General features: G+C 58.0%; 1 protein-coding gene across 1 annotated transcript in view; it reads left to right on the forward strand.

Annotated features, from left to right (window-relative positions):
• The first annotated feature begins 362 nt into the window (after positions 1–362).
• The window catches only part of DUSP9 (dual specificity phosphatase 9), a 27343-nt gene continuing 9353 nt past the window's right edge, over positions 363–18352 (forward strand). The window contains exon 1 of the mRNA XM_012002295.1: positions 363–378. Within this exon, the coding sequence (XP_011857685.1) occupies positions 363–378 (16 nt within the window). The remainder of the gene's footprint in view (positions 379–18352) is intronic.

Raw genomic sequence — 18352 nt, forward strand, 5'->3', positions numbered from 1 at the left:
TGTGAGTGGGACCCTGTTAGGAAAGAGGGTATCTGCAGATGTGATGACAGTCAGGCTCTCGAGATAAGCTCAGTCTACATGATGGGGGGCAGGGGGTGCCAAATCTCATGACAGGCATCCTTCTGAGACACAGGAGAGACAGAGAGGAGAAGGCCATGTGGAGATGGAGGCGGAAATTGGGGTGATGCAGCCATGAGCCAAGGAAGCCTGGAGCCCCCAGGAGCTGGAAGAAGCAGGAAGGATCCCCCCGGAGACTCGGCCCTGCGCACGCCTAGATCTCATACTTCTGGCTTCCGGAGCGTGAGGGAATCGATTGCTGCTGTTTGAAGCCCCAGGGCCCATGGTCATTTCTTATGGCAACCATGGGACACTCGTTCGGTGAGAAAAAACCCCTTGAAGCACATGAGTGGTGGGTGCCATGGATCAAGAGCCGCCAACAAGTCAAGCCCCAGGGCCACTGGCTGGGCAGACTGGACCCCACAGAACCAAGCCACGTGGAACACCCCCTGTCCTGAAGAACAGGTCCCTGTCAGAACTGGCTCAGGAGGAACTCACCGACTGCGAACACCAGGCCGGGCTGGGCCACTGAGAGGAAAGCTGGGGACACAGCCAAGGTTGGGGAGGGACAGGCAGACTGGAGCCCCCTCCAGCTACACCCTCTTGCTCACAGGACCGCGCCTCCTAGCCAGACTTCTGGAAAGCCTGGTCCCACTTGACAGTCACCCGCCCCAACCAGGTGTCACTCCCTTCTCCTTCACCCCCTTTAGACAGTTCCCTCTGTCTCCCATGACCCTCCTCCAGGGCCTGGTGCTTCAGCTCCATGACCTCTGGCTTCAAGTAAGGGGGAGGGGCAGGAGGGACTGGGATGGCCCAGAAGCCTGTTCTCAGAGGCTGGCACCGTGAGCAGGAGAAACAAAGGGCAAAGCCAGGAGACACCAAATGTAGGTTAACTGCAAGGAAGGAGGGAAGGGAAGGCCATGACGGAGACGTGGAGCCTGCAGACCATGGGCCAGAGGTTCCGTTGTGCAGACCCACCCCACTGAAGGCTGCAGGCTGGCCAGAACCCCAACGCCTCACAGGCCTAGGGAGCCCGGGCTCACCATGAAGCCCAGTAGCCACAGTTTCTGGGCCCCAGGGAGGTCTCATGGCTGCACAGGCACTGCCACCCAGGACCCCCCAGGTGCCACAGGACAAGAGGTTGGTGAGTCAGGAACCTGCCACAGCCATGCTCATGCTGAGGGGCTCAGAGGATGCCTGGGCCCAGGTGCACCCTGGCTTGGAATAAGCTGACCTTCATTCAGGTAACCTTCCGGCTCCCCAGCTAGGTTGTCAAAGTCATGGGGACAGCCATTTGGTCGAGTCCACTCTTCTATCACCAGCACAGGTGCTTCAATATGTGTTGAATGAATGAATGAATATATGAACAGGTCCAGTATTTCCTGCAGGGAGCAGAGAGTGGTCTGGGCAGCCTCTGAAATGAACGACTGTTGCTGTGGCATGACTGGTGTACCCTCCCCTCTTTGAAGGGTAGATGGGGTACCTGGGGGAAAGAGCCTTCCACTCACTGCCCTGGAGCCATATCTCTTCCTCATGGTCGATCTTCTCACGCCACCCCTCCGGGCAATGGCCCAGAAGCCACTTGCAAAGCGGCCACTGCCCGGCAGGTCAAAAGTCCAGGGAGTGAGACAGCCCCTGGCAGAGCCAAGGGAGGAGAAAGAGCTGGAGTGTGAAGGTGGGTGAGGAGGGGCTGGGGAGGAAGAGTGGGGGTCTGGGAGTGGGGAGATCCCCTCTCCTCCCTGGGTCCTCGCCACCCCCTCCCAGTCTGGCTGGCCTGGCTGCTCCCCAGCTCCGGTCTCCCATTCTCCTCTTGTCCCAGGCTGGTCCACGAGGGGCAGGCGAGGTATCCGGGGCACAGGGGAGCAGGCGCTGTCCCACAGCTGTGGTCCTGCCCGCTGTGCTGGGGGCACCTGCCAGGCCAGAGGCAGCTCCCTCCTGGGGACAGGTCAGCAGCAGGTCCCCAGAGGCCCAGCAGGGAGGTCCAGGGTGAAGCCAAGGTGTCCATGGGAGGCAAGAGAGTCCCCCAGAGGACTGAGCCAGTGGGAGAAGACCAGGCCAAAGGGGGCTGTGGGCCACCTTCACGGCAGGGCAGGGGCCAAGGCGGCACCTCGCCCCAGGGCTAACTGTGGAGCTACATGGTCTGAAGGAGGTAGAAGGAGAGTGGGGGCGGCCCTCCTCTGCCTTGGGCTGGCTCAGCTGACCCAGCTGGCTGCGGGATCCTGGGGGCAGAGGCCTTTCCCACATGTGCATCTAGTTGAAAAAGGAGGTTCAGTGAGTTGAAGCGTCCTGATCTGGAGGACAGAGACCTTAGGAATCTGCATTTACCAGATGCCAGTGTCCCCTTCATATACTGAGGGCTCAGCGCTCCCATGTCCCAGCCTTGCCCACCCAGCCCTGGCTGCTGGGAGCTGAGCATGAGTTAGGAGCCCCCTCGGCCCCTGAGAAACCAGAGCTCAGGGATTTCTTTTCTTCAGAGACCCTGGGCCCTGGCCAGGAGCACTTAGCCCGCAGCAAGGATCCCTCAGCAGGCCTGTGCTCCCAGGACGAAAGCTGTCCATCCGGGGCTTAGGGGAAGGGTGGAGACACTGCTCAGGGAACCTCCGGCTGCAGGGAGCAGGGCCCCCAGGGGGCCTAGTGCAGGGACAGCTTTGGAGCCCCTTTTCCTGAGCAGAGGCAGGGAGGTGCCCAGTGGCCTTCGGCTGTGTGGCCTGGTGCCCAAGCTTGTCCCTTCACCAGGGCGCTGTGGCTGGGGCCTGGGCTGTTGACACGTTGTGGGGTGACTGGTAGGTGCCCCCACCGAAAGATACATCCACATCTTAACACCCGGGCCCTGTGATCAGGGCCTTATATGCAAAAAAAGGGTGTCTGCAGATGTCATTAAATTGAGGATGTGGAGATGAGAGCAACCTAGAGGATCCAGAGGGCCCCAAATCCAAGGACAGTTTCCTTAGAAGAGACAGGAGAGACACAGAGAAGACCATGTGGAGGCAAAGGTGGGGAGTGCCCGGGGCCCCCAGAAGCTGGAAGAGGCGGGAGGATCCTCCCCCAGAGCCACCGGAGGAAGCGCCCAATTCTGGACTCCGGCCTCCAAAACTGGGAGAGTCAATTCCTGTTGGCTGAAGCCACACGGTTTGTGGTCATTTGCTGCGGCAGCCCAGGCCACTCCGACACGAGGGAATGGGCTGAGTCCAGAGTCTTCCTGGGCCGTGGAGGCGGGGGGGTGGGGGGACCTTTGCACCTGCATCGTCCAGTAACCTGATGGGGGCTGGGGCGACCTTGGGAAGGCAGCTCCTGTTGTCCTTGGCTCATTTCCAGAGAGCGTGAGCGGCCAACCTGCATGGAGGCTGGGGAGTGAGCCCCTTAGGCCGGGGGCCCCTGGGAGTGCACCCCACTTCCACTGCAGGAGGAAGAGTCATGTGCACTGGGCTGTGGGTCCCACACAAGCCTAGAAATAGGGGAGCAGGGGCTGCCGTGTGCACCATTGCCTGCACTGCGTGTGCGGACACATTGGTGGTAGAGGCGGCACTGCAGTCAGCTGAAGAGCACGACGCCTAGAGCAAGTGAAGACGACCTTGACAAGTCCGTGATCCTGTCGGGAGATCAATCTCCCTTCCAGCATGTTTTCAGTTTTTCACTGTAAAGAATTGCAAACACACGCCCAACCTCCAGAGGATGACAGGGCACACCGACCCCGCCGGCGGTCCTCACACGGCCCTCTCTCCTCTCCACTCCCCTTACTGTGGCCCCGAGGCCTGGGGCCTCCTGAGAGAGGCATCTCCATCTGCCTTAAGTAGGGACAGGGCCTCCCAGGCAGCAAATCCGGATTCAAAACCTGGACGCTTGTCTACACCAGCCAGGGCTGGAGGTTGGCCCTCTCAGCCTGGGGACTCACAGGGGTGCCCCAAACTCCAAGAATCAGCCCCCTAGACCTCCACCGGGTCGGGTCAAAGTCAGTATGGGTGGGAGGTATTCGCAAGATCGCCATGCAGGAAGTAGGGTCCCGGAGAGAGGACAGGCCCAGACAGCCATCGCCGCAGGCATCTGCCCACATGGAAAGCAAGGCGGTAAGCAGAGGCGATGGAATGTGTGTCAACACCGTGCAAAGGGCCAATGTGGCCGGGGCTGGGGCAGCGAGGGCGGCAGCCGGGGGCCTCAAGGGGCGGGCAAGAGGCCCGGGAGGCTGGGACTGCCAGGAAGTAAGCCAGCTGCTCAGCCTGGGGCACCCTCCCCGAGGCCTGCCTGCTCCCTACCAGCCAGACTTCTAGCCAAGCTCCAGACCCAGGAACCCAGCTGCCCACCTAGCATCTCACGGGGGTGGCCTTGCACACCACGCACCTCCACCCAAGTGTATATGCCAAGCACTTGAGCAATTTCTAATGCCAGGCTCCCCTGCCCCACCACATCTATAGTGGCTCCAGCTGCGGTTGCCTCTTCTCTTCACACCCCTCCCGGGAGCACACACGCGGGCATGCAGGCTGTTCCGAGGGATTCTGGAAGGCTCTGGTCCTTTCTCCTTCAGCAACCCCCTAAGGGGCTGGGTGAGGGGTGAGCAGCCAACACACATACATGCATACATACACACACACACACACACACACACACACACACACACGTCTCTGCATTTCATGTACATGTGAAAATCGTTTGCTCTCCAACACAGGTAACATGGGAGGCTGGGCCCTGCAGCCCTGAGGCTCTCTACACAAACAGATCCTGAGACAGGACAGCCTCAAGGGGCCTGTCAGCCTGTGGCCAAGTCAGACGGTCGCGTCCTGTTTGCCCTGGGAGGTGACTGGTCCAGAGGTGGGCCTTCCCGTGAGGACTCAACTGGTAGGGCCAGCAACGGGCACTGAATGCTTCTAGGCCCAGTTGTGGGCCAGGGGACCACCCTCCCTCCCCCAGCAGGCTCCTCTCACTCACACTCTGGAAGGTACAGAGGGCCAGGAGCAGGGGGGAGGGGCAAGGGAAGGGATTAGTCCCAGGCAGCCAGCTAAAGAGGGGTCCAGGAGCAAGGCGGCACTGAGGGGCGCCTCCAAGGGCCAGCAGCATCAGGCTGACAAGGAAGCATACGTGGGCACACATTCGGAACACGCGGGAGTGCCTGCCTGTGTGCCTGCAGGCAGGAGTGTGCAGGAGGCCATGTGAGAGCCTGGGGAGGGCTGCGCCAGTGAACAAGGCAGGCTTGTGTGTGTGTGTGTGCGCGCGTGTGTCTATCTGCCTACCTGTGCATGCCTGTGTCTGTGTACACACGTGAGTGCATTTGCGCATGACCCAGGGGAGCAAGTGCACTCTGCCTCAGGGACTCCAGGAGCCGAGCTGGCATTCAGGAAGCATCGTTAGGCTCTTGAACAAAAGGGCAGCCTCTGCTGTCTCCCTCCCCGCAGCTCCCTCTTCTGATGCGGCAGCCGTGTGGCACATCCAGGCTCTTCGGCTTTCAGTCTCATTTTTATCCTGAATATCTACACACTTGCGTGCACACGCACGTGAGCACACGCACAGGCGCCCTGTGGTACAGTACACTCCAGGAATACTATGGACCCTCTTTCTTTCTTTCTTTTGAGATGAAGTCTTGCTGTTGTCGCCCAGGCTGGAGTGCAATGACGCGATCTCAGCTCACTGCAACCTCCGCCTCCCAGGTTCAATCAATTATCCTGACTCAGCCTCCTGCGTAGCTGGGATCACAGGCGTGCACCACTACACCTGGCTAATTTTTGTATTTTTAATAGAGACGGGGTTTTACCATGTTGGCCAGGCTTCTCTCAAACTCCTGACCTCAACTGATCCAGCCGCCTCAGCCTCCCAAAGTGCTGGGACTATAGGCAAGAGCCACCGCGCCCGGCCTACGGACCCTCTTTCTAGGTCCCTGAGCAGGGGAAGCATTTCCGTGCCTCCATGCTCTTGCCCATGCTGTGCCCCCAGCCTGCTATGACTTGCTTTCCAGAGCCACCTGGTGAACTCCTACTTTGAGTGGCAGCTCAGTGGCCTGTCTTCTTCCTCTGCAGAACCAGTGGCTTTCCCTGGTCCTGTCTTACCTGTGGGTCTTATGAGCTACTTGTTAAAAGTGGATCACTTGCTCCTGATACCTCAGCCACCATCCCAGTAACTATCCCAGACCTAGATTGTACCCAGAATCCAGCTGAATTGGTTCATCCATTCACTCCACAGGCACGGATTGGGAGCTTACTGCATCATGCTTCTCCCTAAAGATAAGCTCTTAGTTAACATCACCAACCATCAATTACTATACCAGAATACACACTCAGGAAAAACCATAATGTAGACCAGGATTTAAAGAAATGCCATTAACTAAGAAAAAACTAAGGACCTTGTTTCAATATCAGCCATGAGCTGCCACTGCTTGTTAAATAGGAGTCTGTGTCAGAGGCAGAATTAACAATTCACCAAACACCTCCTTAAGGAGTTACAAGTTTCTTATCAAAACCTCCAGCCCCACTTGTGCTTCTGTTATATTGGCATTTCCAAATGGAAGAGAATGTTCACTGGTAGCTTTGTCCCTTTTCCATGGTGAGGGGCAGAGGGAGGTGCAGACTGTCCTTCCTCTTCCTCAGTCTGGGCCTAGAATAGCTAAAGAAAGCAAAACTACCTCCTCTGAGTTGAGTCTTTTTTCACTGAGACCCTCTTCTGTCGCCAGGCCTCAAATATCATGAAAACTGTAACTGGTTAAAAAAAAATCACCTGCATAAAAATCTTTAAAATTCATTTTAACAACAAAAGTGTTTATGATAAAGGGTCATTCCACCAAGAAAACATAGCAATTTTAAATGCATATACACCAAACAACAGAGCTACAAAATATGTGAAGCAAAAACTAATAAAACTGGAGGGCTAGGTGCAGTGACTCATGCCTGTAACCCCAGCACTTTGGAAGACTGAGGCAGGCAGATTGCTTTGGCTTAGGAGTTCAAGACCAGCCTGGGCAACATGGCAAAACCCCATCTCTACAAAAAAAATATATATATAAAAACTAGCTGAGTGTGGTGGTGTGTGCCTGTGGTCCCAGCTACTTGGGAGGCTGAAGTGGGAGGATCACCTGGGCCTGGGAGGTTGAGGCTGCAGTGAGCTGTGATTATCCTACTGCACTCCAGCCTGGGCAACAGAACCAGATCCTGTCTCAACAACAAACAACTCTGACAAAACTGGAAGGGGAAATAGACAAATCCACAATTACGGTTGGAGATTTTAACACACTTCTCTCAAAAATTGACAAAACAACTAGACAGAAAATCAGCAAATTATAAAATAACTCAACATCACCATCTATATTGGGCACATCCCAATATAGATTATATCCCAGGCAAACCTCAATGAATTTAACAGAGCTAAAATCATACAGTGTGTTCTCTGACCACGATAGAATCAAATTCCAAATGAATCACAGAAAAATCTCCAAACACCAGGAAAGTAAGCAACATGCTTCTAAATAACCCATGGGTCCAAGAGGAAGTCTAAAGGAAAAACTTTTTAAATACACCAAAATAGTCAAAAACAAAACTACAAAACAGGAAAATTTGTGGGATGCAGCTAAAGCAGTGCCCAGGGGGACATTTATAGCACAAAAAGAAAGGCAATTGTTTCTCTCCCTAAAAAGGAATCAATTTCTCAGAGGCAGGTTGGTGCATGGGAGAGGGTTGACTTGAACAATATCTGGAGAGCCCAAAGCTTTCAAAAAACATTAAAACTTGAATATATTGGGAAGCTGGAAGATGTTAGAGCACTTACATTTACTTTCCTGGATCCAGACTTCACATTGAAGAGTTGAATTGAACTCTGGGTCTACCTCCAGCTGGCTGAATTAGTCTGAACAAGTCATTCAGATGTTCAGAGTCTTCATTTCCTCATCTGTGAAATGCTAAGGCCCTCAACTTCACAGGGATCTTTTCGAGTTAAACGTTAGAGCACTTAAGAAAACTTCCTGAAACTCCCGAAGCATTGCATTCATTTGCTAGAGCTGCTGTCACAAAATCCTGCACATGGTGTGTGTGAAAATTGCACACATTTATTCTCTCCCAGCTCTGCAGGCCAGAAGTTCAAGATCAGGGTTTGGGCAGGGCTGTGGTCCCTCCGAAGGCTGGAGGGAAAGGTCCGTCCCAGGCCTCTCTCGTGGCTTCTGTCAGGTTGTGGCTGATCTTCGGTGTTCTCTGGCTTGTGGATCTCTGCCTCCACAGCAAGTTCTACACTAAACTATACTAAGGCTCTACTAGAAAACGTTAGCCTTGTCTCTATTGGACCCTTTGAGAGATATATATATACACACACACACACACGTACACACATACACACATATATAGCTCAACCTTGGTTGCGTCCTGGCCAGTCGGCCTACGTGGCTGAGAGGCATTCTGCTGTCCCTGTTCCTGTGAAGGTATATATGCACAGCTATGCATGGACGCAGTGTGGCTGCTCCGGCTCTGGACAGGGCCAGCTTCGTCACTGCCTCCAACCCCATCTCATCCAGGGCATCTGCAGCCCTGGGAGCAGCCAGGCTCTCAGCGCACATCTCTGGGCCTGCCCAGGAGGATTCGGGCAGTTGCCGGAGCACCTGGTCCCTCACAGAGGCGCACTCTGCCCAAATCCCTCCTCCCAGATGACGAGTACTCACACAAGACTTCAGTTTCATCAGTAATGAAGGCCTGCAGCTGATTGGTCACAGAATTCGAGGCAGAGGTGTCCCAGGGACCACCATTGTGATGACACGGCAGCTGGCCCTCCTCCTGCCCCTGCCCCCACTTATTCCTCTAGCGCATGCCTAGCCAGTGCCTGGGGGGTAGCCAGCCCGCCTCGGGCCAGGCCAGCTGAGGGAGACTGGGAGGCCTGTGGCCAGCCTGGCCCTGGCAGCCACACTCTTTGCTCTCTGAGATGGCGCACAGCCACCTGGAGCATCATGAAGCCATGAAGGGTGCCCGGGTGCCAGAAGAAGGGAGCAGGGCTAGGCCGGGACTGGGCTGGGAAGGCCGGAGGGGCCTCCGACAGAGGTCAGGGTGCATTTAGAGAAGGGGAATGGCAGAAACAAGGCACAGAGAGCAGAAACAGGGACTCAGCGGGCTCCCTGGAGTGGAAATGGGGACAGGTGGGCAGGTGAGGGGCAGCGGGAGAAAAGGCTCAGTGCCCTCAAGTTTTGGGGCACACCAGTGCACAGGAGAAAGGGATTCCACAGCAGGCCCATGAGCCTCACCCAGGAATTCCCAGTCTTTCCAAGATGGGACAAGGCTACAGAAAGAACGGGGGCCACATGGTACACACCAAGGTGAGGGTATGGGGAGCACCTGTGCAGGGAGGGGACTGTGGGGTGTGCCTCGAGTGCCACCTATGGGCATGGGCCTCTCTGGGCCCCAGTAACCTAGCCAGGCAGAGAACCGCCCCAGTTCACCATGCTCCACTCAGAACTCGGTGCCCAGTGCAGTGGCTTGCACCTGCAATCCCAGCACTTTGGGAGGCCCAGGCAGGAGGATCGCTTGAGCCCAGGAGTTCCAGACCAGCCTGGACAACATAGGAAGACCCTGTCTCTATGAAAAAAAAAAATTTTTTTGATTAGCTAGTGAGTGGTACGTACCTGTTATCCCAACTACTTGGAGGGCTGAGGTGGGAGGATCGCTTGAGCCCAGTGGGTGGAGGCTGCAGTGAACTGTGATTGATCCATTGCCTTCCAGCCTGGGTGACAGAGTGAGACCCTGTCTCAAAAATAAATAAATAAATAAATAATAACCCACCAGAAATCTGTGCCCAGGCCCAATGCCAGGCACACTGGTGCACAGAGGCATCTGCAGCGCCCATGCCCTCACCAGCCGGCTGATGCCACAGGGGAGGGAAGCAGGGCACCTGAGGGGCATGCCCAGCACTGTAGGGCCAACGGGAAGGAGGGGAGGACCCTGCACGCAGGGAACATGGTGCCAGGACACCAAGCCAAGAAGCGACCTGCTGAGGGGGGTAAGGACCATGCCCACTGCAGGCCAAGGGGTGCCTGGAGGGAGTGGGGCATCTTGCAAAGGCGGGAGGGCCCCTCTCAGGCCAGGACATGGCACTAATGTGGGGTTCCGCATCTCCCTCTCAGCGCACCCCACAGCCCATCAGAGGCCATGCCCAGCTGCTCCTCCAGGCCCCAAGCCTCTCTCATCGTCATCTGTCATCGGCGGCATCCCCCTCCTCCCCGGATTCTGTGCTCATGGACAGATGCCCACTCTCTCCACCGAGAAAGCATTGGGAGAGCATGGCCGGGCTGGGGACAAGACCTGGAGGGGTTGATTTCTGCTTTGCGTGCTCACCCCCTCCCCTACTCCTTTGGGGGGCACCCCAACCCTGCCCATCTCCATCACAGGCACCCCCTCCCATGACTGTGCTATAGCCCGGCTTCCTCCTTCAGTGCAGGGTTGAGGGAGCGCAGGGAGCCAGGCAGTGGCCAGGAGCCCTGACCTACTCCCCACCCACTGCCCCATCCTACCTACAGACACAGCCACACAGGGCCACCAGGGCAGGGATCTCAGGCTCTTTAATTCCTTCCTTCCTGGTGTCTACACACATTGCTACAGCCCCATCCCAGAGCCAGGGCGGGGGCAAAGCCCTGGAGACAGATGCCGCTCCTCCAAATGTCCTGTCTGCTCCGCAGCCAAGGACAGCAGTGGTCCAGGGCAAGTGGGACATAGGCATTCTGTGTTGGGTGGTCCTAGCAAAGGAAAGAAAAGACTTTCACGCCAGCACCAGCGTCAGGGGGAGGCTGGAAAGATGAGTGCCCTGCCAGGCAGATGTGGGGGCAGCAGTACAGCAGGAGGGTGCAGGCACACAGGCACAGATGTGGGCAAATGCACTTTGCACATGTGATGGACATGAAGTGGGGGAACAGAGAGAGGACTGCAGTAGGCTAAACAGTGGCCCCCAAAATATCTGTCCACCTGGAGCCTCAGCATGTGACCTTCTTTAGAATAAGGCAAGGGAACACGCGACATCCTGCTTCATTCTGGCAACTGCAAGGCACAAGTTGGGGCTGGAATGTGGGCCTGGAGGAAGTGGGGGAGAGGACGCTGGGGAAGGGAGCAGGAGCCAGATGGCTCAGGGCCGTGGAGCTGGACTTTGTCCTTGAGGCCACGAGGGGCCACTGAAGGGGGCTGAGAGGAGGAGTGGCCAGGCATCTGGGCAAGGACACTTCCTCTGGCCTTGATGTGGAGGATGGGTGTGAGGCTGGGGCCGTCATCCAGGCGAGAAGGGACAGGGCCTGGGTCAGGAGAAAATCTGGCAATGTGAGGGGTGATTATGGAGAGAGAGGAATCAAGGGCACCCCTGAGTTTGGGGTGTGGAGGGAAGAACTTTGGGACATCCAGGTGGCAATGGAGCTACAGTCATGGAACCCAGGAGACACTGATGTCACAGTTGTCCCCCAGAAGAGGGACATGAGAAAGAGACTTGGGACAAGTGACCAGAGTCGGGGGAAGAAAACCAGGAGGGGGTGGGTATGAGGAGGGAGGCCTTAGGAGGGGACCCAAGCAAGCAGGGGCAGGTGGAGAAAGAGCCTTAGAGGCCTTGGAGTTTGACAGGAGGCAGATGAGTCCCGTCTGGAAGCCACCGCTTCTCAAGGAAGGCAATGCCAGCTGGCCTGGGCTCTGGGGAGACGGGTGGAAGAACGCACAGCACCCACCAGCTGCAGCTCAGGAGAAACCAGACCAAAGGGGGCTCTCAACTTGGAAGCCACGGGGTAGCATGGAACGCTTTTGAGATACTCAGGCCTTTTAGGGAGGTCAGGATGGGCAGGCTCAAGGCTGGTGGCCAGGGGATGAGGGCCAGAGGATGGAGGACACGGGGATAGGAGGAGCCCTGGGGGATGGGTGGACTTGGCTAAGGAGAGGACGTTCTGGGCACTACAGACCCCCTTTTCCTGAAGACAACCTCTGGACTCCTCTCCCTTGCGGCCTACAGAGCCTGCCCAGGCAGAGCCGATGTGGCTGTCACTGAGAGAAGAGCCCTGGGCTTGAGTCTGGGACATGTGAGTTTGAGGAGCCTGGAGGTCACCCAAGGGAACCCACCTGGGGGCAGCTGGGCCCAGGAGCCTGGGGCAGAGACCTGGTGTCACAGGTCAGTGTATGAGCACTGGAGTGACGTCAGCCAGGCAGTGGGCTAGGAGGTCCCAACACTCATCCCTCCCTCAAAACAACAATCAATAAATGACACGCCCAGAGAAACAGGACAGCAGTGTGCTGAGGATCACCAGCTCCTGCTCCTACAGGTCTTCGGGCAACATGAGAAGTGTCAAGCGACAGGTAGCACCGACCCAAATTATGAGGACACAAAAGACCCTTCAGAGGCCAAGCAAGGGCCTTCACTGTGGCTCCCTTGGGGCCCTTGAGGTCCTGGCTGGGCTGGGCCGAGAAGAGGGAAGTGAGCGTGCATCAGAGACGCCGCCGGCCAGGAGATCCAGCCCAAGAGCTCCCAGGCAGACCTCCCTGCCTTGCCTATGCTGAGCTCCAAGGAAACATCCAGCATCCACTGTAGGGCAATTCTGACCACAGCCAGCCAGGGAGCAGGGCCGGGAGCAGGCCCATCCTCAGATGCCAAGCAGCCAGCCTCAGCGCCAGCCATCTGTGACACCTCCCTCTGGCTGGGCTCACCACTGCAGCGGGTAGCGCAAGAAAGGCAGCAGCCCTGCAGCTTCTGCTTGGATCCTCTAGAGACGGGATGCTCACCCCTCCAGGAAGCCAGTCTCAAGCTGGCTGCCCTGCCAACCAGGAAGTCTTCCTAGGCTCATGGTCCTAAGGATCCCATCCCCAGCCTCCCCTGCTTTCCCCTTTAGGGCTGAGAAGAACAGGCAGCCATGGTCCTCATGGTTCTGGCCAGCTCTCCAACCATGCGTCCTGAGAGCTGAGCCTTACAGGCTGACAGACTGGACCCTGGGTCACCCTCCTGGTCCTAGCCCATGTCAGCCACAGCCGTTCTCCCTGGGGTTCAAGAGGCAGTGAAAAAGGAGTCTCAGGCCCTGTTCCAGGTGGTGACAGCAGTGGCCAGGACTGATGACTAACTCCCAGAGCCGCCTGTGTGCACCCTCCTTTTCTCTGTGTAACATTGACATGGCAGTGGGGATGCAGTGTGCAGTGGTGGAAGGGAGATGGCTGTGGAGATGGTTACCCTGTCGTTGCAAGCAGGGCAGTAAGAAGCCCTGGAAGGGGCTCAGTGACCTGCCACAGCCTCCCACTGGGAAGGCCAGGCTGTGTGCCTGATCCCACACAAGGAGCCTTGGCTGTCCCCTTCCCACCCATGGCATCTCTCAGGCAGAGGCCCACTGGCCCTCTCCACATGGATGCGGTTGATCCCTGGGACGTGGCTGCCACCTTCCTCACCTTCCCCCTCCTCTCCACCTTCTCTCTGCCCAGGAGCTGGTCCCGAGGTGTGAGAAGGTCACGTGGCACCGCATCTGCACTGATCTCCTCTCCGGGGCTCTCGGGACCCAAATCAGCCACTGATGTGGGAAGCAGGTATTGAGGGGTAATCGCTGCTTTCTAAATTGAGACGGGAGAACTCCCCAGAGAGCTGGCAGAAATATCCTGAGCCTTCCTGTGGCGAGGCCCTCAGGCAGGAGAACGAGGAGGGGGCAGCGAGAACCCGAGGAGAGGGGGCGGCAGGGCTAAGAGATGGTGACAGAGGAGAAGGCCCGCACTTGGGCTGGAGTGCACATGCTCTGGATCACAGCCTTGAACTCCACTGTGGCGGGGGCGGCCCACATTCAAGGGCAGGCCGGGTCCTCTCTGCAATTCGGGTGGCACCCGTGGCTCTCCAGCGCCCTTCTGCAACCAGGAGGGAGTTGCCTCCTTCCTTGCTCTGGCCGGAGGGGTGGCTTGCCAGGTGACTGAGGCCTGGGGTAGCACATCCCCTCCTGCCTGTCCCCCAGCCTATGAGAAAGAGCCACTCAAGGGCAGAGGCAGTTCCCTGCAGAGGGGTGCTCTGGCCATGGGGCCCTGGTTGCTAGTCTATGGACCTGAGTGCATCGCCCGGTCACCGTCCCCCCATTCCATACTTCGGTGTCCTCATCTAGAAGCAAACAAGAAGTGCAGCAAACAGCATGGCTTGTCCTCACGGTCACGGCCCCAGCGGTGGGAGGGAGAAGACCCTCATCTGTCCCTGGAGCTGCTGTTACCATTACCCAAGGGGCCTGCACACAACGTGGAAGCTTCAGGACAGCAGCGCTTCCAAGGGTAGCCCACCCGGAGACCCTGTCCTGGAGGCTACAAGGCTCCATCAGCTGGGACTCCTTGTTTGGAAGGTGACTTGTGGCACCCACAGCTGTGATTCTGGCTCCAGCTGTGCCCCTGATCACTGCAGGGCCTTGGGCAAGTGGCAGTGGTGGGCAGGAGAGGTGCTGGGTGCTCCCAGACGCCAGAGCAGCAAGGGGCTCAGCAGCCTGAGGGTTCGGAAGGGTCTGGGTGCAGGAAGCCAACAGGGCCCACCAGGCTGGGCCTTTCAGTGCTGGGAGGAGATGGGGAGTGGTGGAGGGAGGCAGCCAGACAAGCCAACAGGTGCTGTGACAGAGCGCGCAGGGGCAGAGGCTCCCTAGGAGCGAGATGAGAAAAACCCACAGCCTCCAGGAGCCCCTCTCCACTCCTGCAGACATCTGAGCCAGGGCAAGCGCTCGCCACAAGCCCCTGCCTGGGCCTGGCCATGGCTGCCTGTCTCATGTCTTATCTTGTTACCTGTGATGAGACACCCTGACTGAAGAATCATGTTCCTGGCAGGGGAGCGAGGTGGGGGATGCTGAAATGTGGCCAGAAAGGCAGGTGGGCCTTCCTCCTGAGCCAGGCAGAGCAAAGCGGGGGAGGGGGGATCTGCAGTAGGGGAGCTAGGTAGACTGGGCACACCCTTGGCACCCCCAATCTCCCCAGACGCATCATTTCACCCTTGGTGGTTCGCCTCTCTCCTGGTTCCCTTAGCCCTGGATGTCCCTGGGCCACGCGGGAAAGTCACCTGCTGCCCTCTCTCCAGCTCTCCCCCTGCACGGGGTCTGGACAGAGGCTCCTTGTCTCCCCTCACTTCCCTTCCCCTGTCCAGCCCAGGGGTGTGGGTAGCTGGTTCTCCTGCTAAAAGGATTATATCATCTGTAATGTATATCCAGACACACGTGCACTGCTGCTTGGGAGGACTAGACAAGGAGAGAGAGCCTATGCAGCTGGCCAGAGGGGGAATGTATTGAGCCTGAACCTGAGCCCTCCCTGAATGGGGGTGTTAATGGCTCACCAGGTCCCAGCCCCCAGAAATCAATCGTTGCACAGGCTGACGCTCTATGTTCTGCCCCCTCCCTTCCCTCCCACCTACCTCCTGTCCCTCCCTGATACTCACACCCCTGGGCACTCACCTGCCCGATTGACCTGCCTTTGACCTCGTCTGCAAGTGAGATTTCAGAGCCATTTTGTTTCAAATGTCTGGGCATGGCTTCTTTGGGAGCTACTTCGGACAGGTAGGGTGCTTCTGAAGACATGGTAACTGGTAGCGGGATACATCTAGAAGATGCTGGCTGAAGCGCTTCAGATCTGGGAGGGGTGCAGAGGGAGGAGTCGGAGGGTTGGTGCGGGGCGGGGGGATTGCCATGTGAGCAGATGGCTTCAGCTGCAGAAGCCATCTCTGTGGGACCCAATGGTTACCCAGAAATGAAGTCTTGGATGTGTGTGCACCCTGGCTCCGGGGCCTGCAGATGTGATCCGGGTTCCATGCAGGGACACAGGCAGGGAGGACCCAGCATTCAGAGGCAGCAGCAGCAGGCGCTGAGCTACGCTGAGACAAGCCAACAGCAAGGCAGCCTGGGCACCCTGGGCAGGGCCCTGCGGAGGGCGCTAAGCTTATGGCAGGAACATGCCTGCCCCTGTGCCAGGTGTGAGGCTTTGACGGCCATCACCTTTCCCACGGTCTCTTCCAAAACCTCATTTGCCTGGAGAGTGGCCCGGAATCGGGCCCTGAACAAACTGCCCCTTAACAGATACGGATGCCTTCAGCCAAACCCCTCCAGGTCAGAGGGTGTCAGTCGGACCGGTCGCCGGAGGCACTGCCAGGCTAAAGACCTCTCTACCCCAAGCAAAGCACAGCTCCCTGGCCCCTCCACCTTGCCCGGGGCTGGCGGTTCCTGTGGCTGCTTTCAAGATCTCTGGGGAGCACCTTTGGGATTTGGGAGGGTGTGGGGTCTGACAGGAAACAAGATGGCCACTTCCCAGTGGCCATCCCCAAGGAAGGGACAGGAAGGACGGCAGTGGCCTTGGGGTTCCGGGTGGAATGGAGGGTGAGGGCTGGGGCGGCCCCATCCCCTCACCCTGAGACTCCTGTCAGCAGCAGATGGACCCAGCTGCTTCGGAGTCAGAGGCCCAGCTGTGCCCTCGGTTCTGCGAAGCAAACTTGCACTCACTGAAGTCCCCCTTGGGAGCTTTCTGCATTCTCTTCCCCAGCCCTGGGGACGAGGAGGGAACCACTATTTCCTGAGACCGAGCAGGCCGGTGCCTTGAGAGCTCCCCGGGCATCTCCGGGCAGGCCTGGCCTTTGCATGCTCCTCTTCCGGCAATGGTTGGGTCTCGTTGCCTGGAGAGCAGAGACACCAGGAAGGCTAGAGTGGGAGCTGTGCAGGGGCGAGGGTGGCATTCTTTAATCCAAATGTTTCTTCCCCAGCCTCTCAGCCCTGAGTCACTAAAGCACGGGATGGTGGCGGAGGTGGGGATGTTAACCAACCTTGCTAGAAACTCCTCTGAGTCAGCTCACCCACCAAGACTTTGCTGGTGGTCAGCTGGGCACCCAGGCCATGGGCAAAGCTGTCATCCATCCTCCCCAAACAGGAGGCGCCCTCGGTGGAGGGGGAGTGTGAAAGCCAGCCCCCTGTTTTTAGAGCGCAGCTGCTACGGTATATTGATTTATTAGGAAAGGTTCCGTAACTTCAGCACATCTAGCAGTACGGGAACCAGTGGCAGCTGCATGTGCTTGCCTGTGTGGCGTGGCTAGGGTAGGTGCAAGCTCAAGTCCAAGGCTGTAAGGGAGAGCCCCAGTGCAGTCCCACGAGGCCCAGCGTTCAGAGCAGGGAGAGGGTTGCAGGGCCAGAGGCCTCCTCCCAGGAGGGACTGTGCTGCTGCCAAGGCTGAAAAGGTGCAGAGGAGCAGTCGGGGCCCAGAGCAGGGTGGGTAGGCCTGGCTGGCCACCGCAGGACCCTCCCAGCTCCGGTGCCATGGCTTGAAACTGCAGCACAGCTAGGAGGGCCCTTGAAGATCATATGGTCCCACCTCTCTCCCCAAACCTACAGACCAGGAAATGGAGACCCAGATGGGACAAGGACCTGGGCTCCAGAGGCAAAGCGCTGCCCTCGTCTCTTCCAGGGGTAATGACTCAGGGGAATTCAGCGCTGCCGCAGACACAGCCAAGCGGCCAGCGGAGCTGCTGGCATCCCAGCCCTGCCTGGCCGCACCTTATCCTGCGCTCCCTGGGCGGAGAAGACGGCCCTTGATGCTCACAGCCTCCTGCCGAGTCTCAGGCAATCCCCCACTGAAGGCACGAGGCCAGGCTGGCCTGGAAGCCCCAGGAAGGCCAGGTGCACATCCCCGCGGGCTGCCCTTTGCCTCCCCTCCCCACGCAACCTTCTGCACTCACACTTGCTCAGGCTCTAGGCTTCTGAACTCAGCCAGACCAAGCCACATCCTACTCTGCCACTACACTATTGTGCCACCACCAGGGAGCCACGGCCTCAGTTTCCCTGGCTGTAGCATGGGGACAAACTCCTCAGACTTCCAGAACTGCTGTAAGGATAAAATGAGGTCCTCGATGGCAATGCGTGTGACCTTTGGTACAGAGGAGAAAGCTAACGGGACCTAGTGACAACAGCCTCTCCCTACTCGCTCCCAGCCCCTCCCCCACCCAAACGTCCTGGCTCCACCTCTTCCAGGCACTGAGGCTCAAATGCTATTACTATTAGCCAGAATCTGACATATGAGAATGAGAGGAGACACTGCAGGGGGACCTGGGGTGGGGGGTGGAATTGGCAGCGCTGTCAGCCGGATTTTATACCCTCTCCACTGTGGGAGCAGGAGGTGGCTCTGGGGGACCAAGCTGTGCCCGGTCCTCAATGGGCCCCTTCGCTGGGGTGCCAGTGCAGATTCTGCGCTGTAACTGTCCCCCTAGCCCAGGCCCAGCTTAGTTCAGGGCCCCCAACCCCACTCCCGCGCCCCAAGCTCGGGAGCCCCCACTCAGTAGCGCCACTGGGGACCGGGGAGCGCAGGGCGCGTCGGACAGGACTGGCCTAGAGGGCAGAGGCTTGCAGGTGGGAGGAAGGCGGGCGGGGGCG

Source organism: Mandrillus leucophaeus, unplaced genomic scaffold, assembly GCF_000951045.1.
Source record: "Mandrillus leucophaeus isolate KB7577 unplaced genomic scaffold, Mleu.le_1.0 Scaffold681, whole genome shotgun sequence".
Classification (NCBI taxonomy): Eukaryota; Metazoa; Chordata; class Mammalia; order Primates; family Cercopithecidae; genus Mandrillus; species Mandrillus leucophaeus.